The 3,456-nt window shown below is 49.1% G+C and overlaps 1 protein-coding gene across 1 annotated transcript; it reads right to left on the bottom strand.

The window, feature by feature from the left end:
- Positions 1-329: 329 nt before the first annotated feature.
- On the bottom strand, positions 330-889 carry LOC108383162 (neuropeptide SIFamide receptor-like; the record flags this gene model as incomplete). The annotated part of the gene is made up of 2 exons (XM_017639541.1): positions 330-404; positions 480-889. Coding segments are annotated over 2 exons (485 nt in total), but the record flags the coding sequence as incomplete, so codon positions are not given.
- Between the last annotated feature and the right edge of the window lie 2,567 nt (positions 890-3,456).

Below are 3,456 nucleotides of genomic sequence, written 5' to 3'. Positions count from 1 at the left end.
AAACGGTTAAAACAACTGACAAGTTTTGTTAATACTTGAAACTGTAACCAAGGCAGTAGCATTCAGTCCACAAACACCATCTGTCCATTTTCGACCTTGTCTCAATCCTTTAGATCAGAGATCTCCTCCTNGGTTAAAACAACTGACAAGTTTTGTTAATACTTGAAACTGTAACCAAGGCAGTAGCATTCAGTCCACAATCACCACCTGTCCATTTTCGACCTTGTCTCAATCCTTTAGATCAGAGATCTCCTCCTCCTCCTCCTCCTCCACCTCCACCACCACCACCACGACCAGCTGCGGAGAAGGAGGCGGAGAAGCAGCCAAACGTTTTCAGCCAGCTACTGCGGTAGTAGTTGCGAAACTTGGCGTTGAAGAAGAAGTACAGCACCGGGTTGCAGCAACTGTGTCAGAAATGAGTGAAAAAGTGTTCCACAATCAGAAAATGGTTTTATCGACAAACAATCGCTTCCCCTTACCTGTTGGAGGCGCCCAGCCACTGGGCGACGGGGACGGCGGTGTCGAGGATCTGACTGGCGAGGGAGTGCTCCTCGCCGGCGGCCAGCTGCGGCCCGCCCATCTTGATGATGAAGAAGAGAATGTAGAGGGGCAGCCAGCTGAGGGCGAAGAGGAGGACCAGGGCGATGAGCATCTTGAAGACCTTCACCTTGCTGCGCTCGATCACCAGCGAGGACTGGCGGTTGCCGTCCTTCAGCGTGGCGGGCAGCTGGCGGGCCAGCTTGGGCAGCTTCCGCTGGGCGATCTTCTTCAGGATGAGAATGTAGAAGAGGGCAATCACCGAGAGGGGAATGAGGTACTGCAGGCCCAGGTTGACCACCAGAAAGTGCGCCTTCTCCATCTGCGCCGAGGGCCAGATGTCGCGGCATACCTGCACAGGGAAAGGGGGAGAAGAAGGAAAACAGTTGTTAATTAAAACCAGAATTGTAATGTTGAATTTGAAGAGATTGACAGAAGCAAAATGAACTCTGAGCAAGGGAAAACTCACACGAACCAATATACTCCAATTCTCTCAGTTTAAATCAAGGCAAAAAAAGAGGAGCACATTATACCCGAGATTGCGAGGAGAGACGACGAAGAAAAGTAAGATGTAGGTCAGCTGACTCCCAAGAGAGTGTTACCAGTAGCAGCATCATGGGCATCAGCAGTCAACTTATCATCAAGAACCAAAAAGGCACTTAACTGCAAAATTGCAAGTCAATGCTGTATACAGTGCATTTCGCAACTCCCCTTCTGCTGCTGCTGCTGCTGCTGCCGTCCAAAGTGATAATAACGACAATAATAACGGCAACAATTCACTGCTGCTGCTGCTGCTGCTGCTAGTTCACCGAGGATGAGGAAGCACCCAAAGTGCCATTAAATTGGACCGCTTTGCCCCCTCCTCACTTCTAACAAGACCAAACAACGCCGAAAGACTGTCCCCTGGCTAAAAATAACGGCGATATCAACTTTCAACAGAAGCAGGGGGGGGGGGCAGCAACTGAGTAAATAGAAAGTAGGCAGTATAATATTTAAATATAATAAGTGACAATCGCCGCTGCTAGTGCAACTTAGCCTCCGCCGCCGCATCAAATTGAATTTTCCGCCTCAGCAGGCACTGACTGTTGCTTGCTGGCCCCCACCACCGCCCCTTTCTCTATCAACGTCCTCCATTAGCTGGCTGAGCATTACACTTCCGCCTTCCTCTCTCTTCTATCCTTTCCCTTCCTGTCCTTTCATCTCATCTTGTCCTGTCATCAAATGAGCACTAAATATATTAAAAGCAGAGGCATCCCCCGCGCCCATCACCCGCTTCGAGAAGTCTTTGCTTGGACAAACAGGCAGGCAAGCAAGAAATTGCAAAGAACTGGAAAGAAACGAAAGTAAAGAAAGGAGGCCTACAAGGAAGCTGCTCATCGTTAGCAGGCGAACAACGTCTTCAACATCATCGTCCTCATCCTCCCCCGTCCTCGTATTTCCAAGAGTACCCGTTTCGACCCTGACATTAATAAATGGCAGCAGCAGTAGGAGCAATCAAACGAGTGCAGGCTGATTTCACTGCCGCTGCTCACTGTCAAACACGAGGCGGCAACCCGAGATATAATAATGCTAANCATCCTCCCCCGTCCTCGTATTTCCAAGAGTACCCGTTTCGACCCTGACATTAATAAATGGCAGCAGCAGTAGGAGCAATCAAACGAGTGCAGGCTGATTTCACTGCCGCTGCTCACTGTCAAACACGAGGCGGCAACCCGAGATATAATAATGCTAAAAGTCTCGAGTAGCCCAACGAGAAGAAGAAGGAGAAGGAGAAGGAGAAGGGGATCGGGGGTGAAAGGCAAGCGCACCAGCAGTCAACTTTGCACTACTGCTCAATCACGGCGCACAACAACAACTAATGAATTAGTATTAGGGGCCCTCAATTATTAGAAGTTATATGAGGCCAGGCGGTTGAAGGCACGTAAAGCGTGTCGCCGATGCCAAGTCATTTCCGCTGTGGCATTCAGAGAGGAAGAAGGGAAGAAGGGGAAGAAGGGGAAGCCCCAGCAAACACAGCAGAAGAATCGTCGCGAGCTAAAGTGAAACTCAATAGAGGAGAGAGAGAGAGAGAGAGAGAATTAGGGCAAGCGAGTGGACGGAATATAGAATTACAGAGCGCCACAATATGCGATAATGCCCTGCTGACTGACTGACTGCCACTGACTGACTGAAACTTTGGCAAAGCATCTGTCAGTTGGCCTGTCGTTAGTAGTAATTCCTCGCCCCGAATCGCACCGAGTTCTCGCGTCATAATGGCTAGCTATGAAAGGGAGTCAGAGAAGTCCGTCCACAGTAATTGGCCAGCCTTTGTGTGGCCTCTGCGCTCTGGGTCACTGCTGCTGCTGCTGCTGCTGCTGCAGTTGTCCTCATTTGCACTTCAAAGCTCGGTCATGTGAGAAGAACACAAACACACACACAAAGCTGTGATGATGATGTTTGTCCTCTCTAATATAAAAGCAATACCATTCAATATTTCATTGGTAATGTTTGGGCTGACAGAGAGAAAAGAAAGAGAAAGATAGCTCTGGAATGTTCCTCTAAAGCAAACAAGCAAGTGGTGGACAGCAGAAGGCAACAACAACAACAACAACAACATAAAACCGTCTAATCTAGCTGATAACTCTGGAAACAGAATATCTTCTTTCCTTTCCCTTCTTACCTGAAAGGTCTCCGCCTGGTCAGCGAGGTCGTAGTCGCCGACGCCCTCGACGGGAATCACCTCAAAGTAGACCAGCCAGGGAAAGCTGATGGCGAAGCTCCACATCCAGATGAGAAAGATCGTCGTCCAGCAGAGCGCAGTGCTGCACTTCTTCGACAGTGGGTAGTAGATGGCGTAGAAGCTGGAGGAGGAGAAGAATAAGAAGAATAGAACATTAGCGTGTTGTTTACAGCGAAAACACACATAACTAATAAGCACTG

This window comes from Rhagoletis zephyria, unplaced genomic scaffold, assembly GCF_001687245.7.
Source record: "Rhagoletis zephyria isolate East Lansing unplaced genomic scaffold, Rhagoletis_zephyria_1.1 Rzeph_scaffold_31128, whole genome shotgun sequence".
Classification (NCBI taxonomy): domain Eukaryota; kingdom Metazoa; phylum Arthropoda; class Insecta; order Diptera; family Tephritidae; genus Rhagoletis; species Rhagoletis zephyria.
This window is presented reverse-complemented; position numbering and strand designations above follow the sequence as displayed.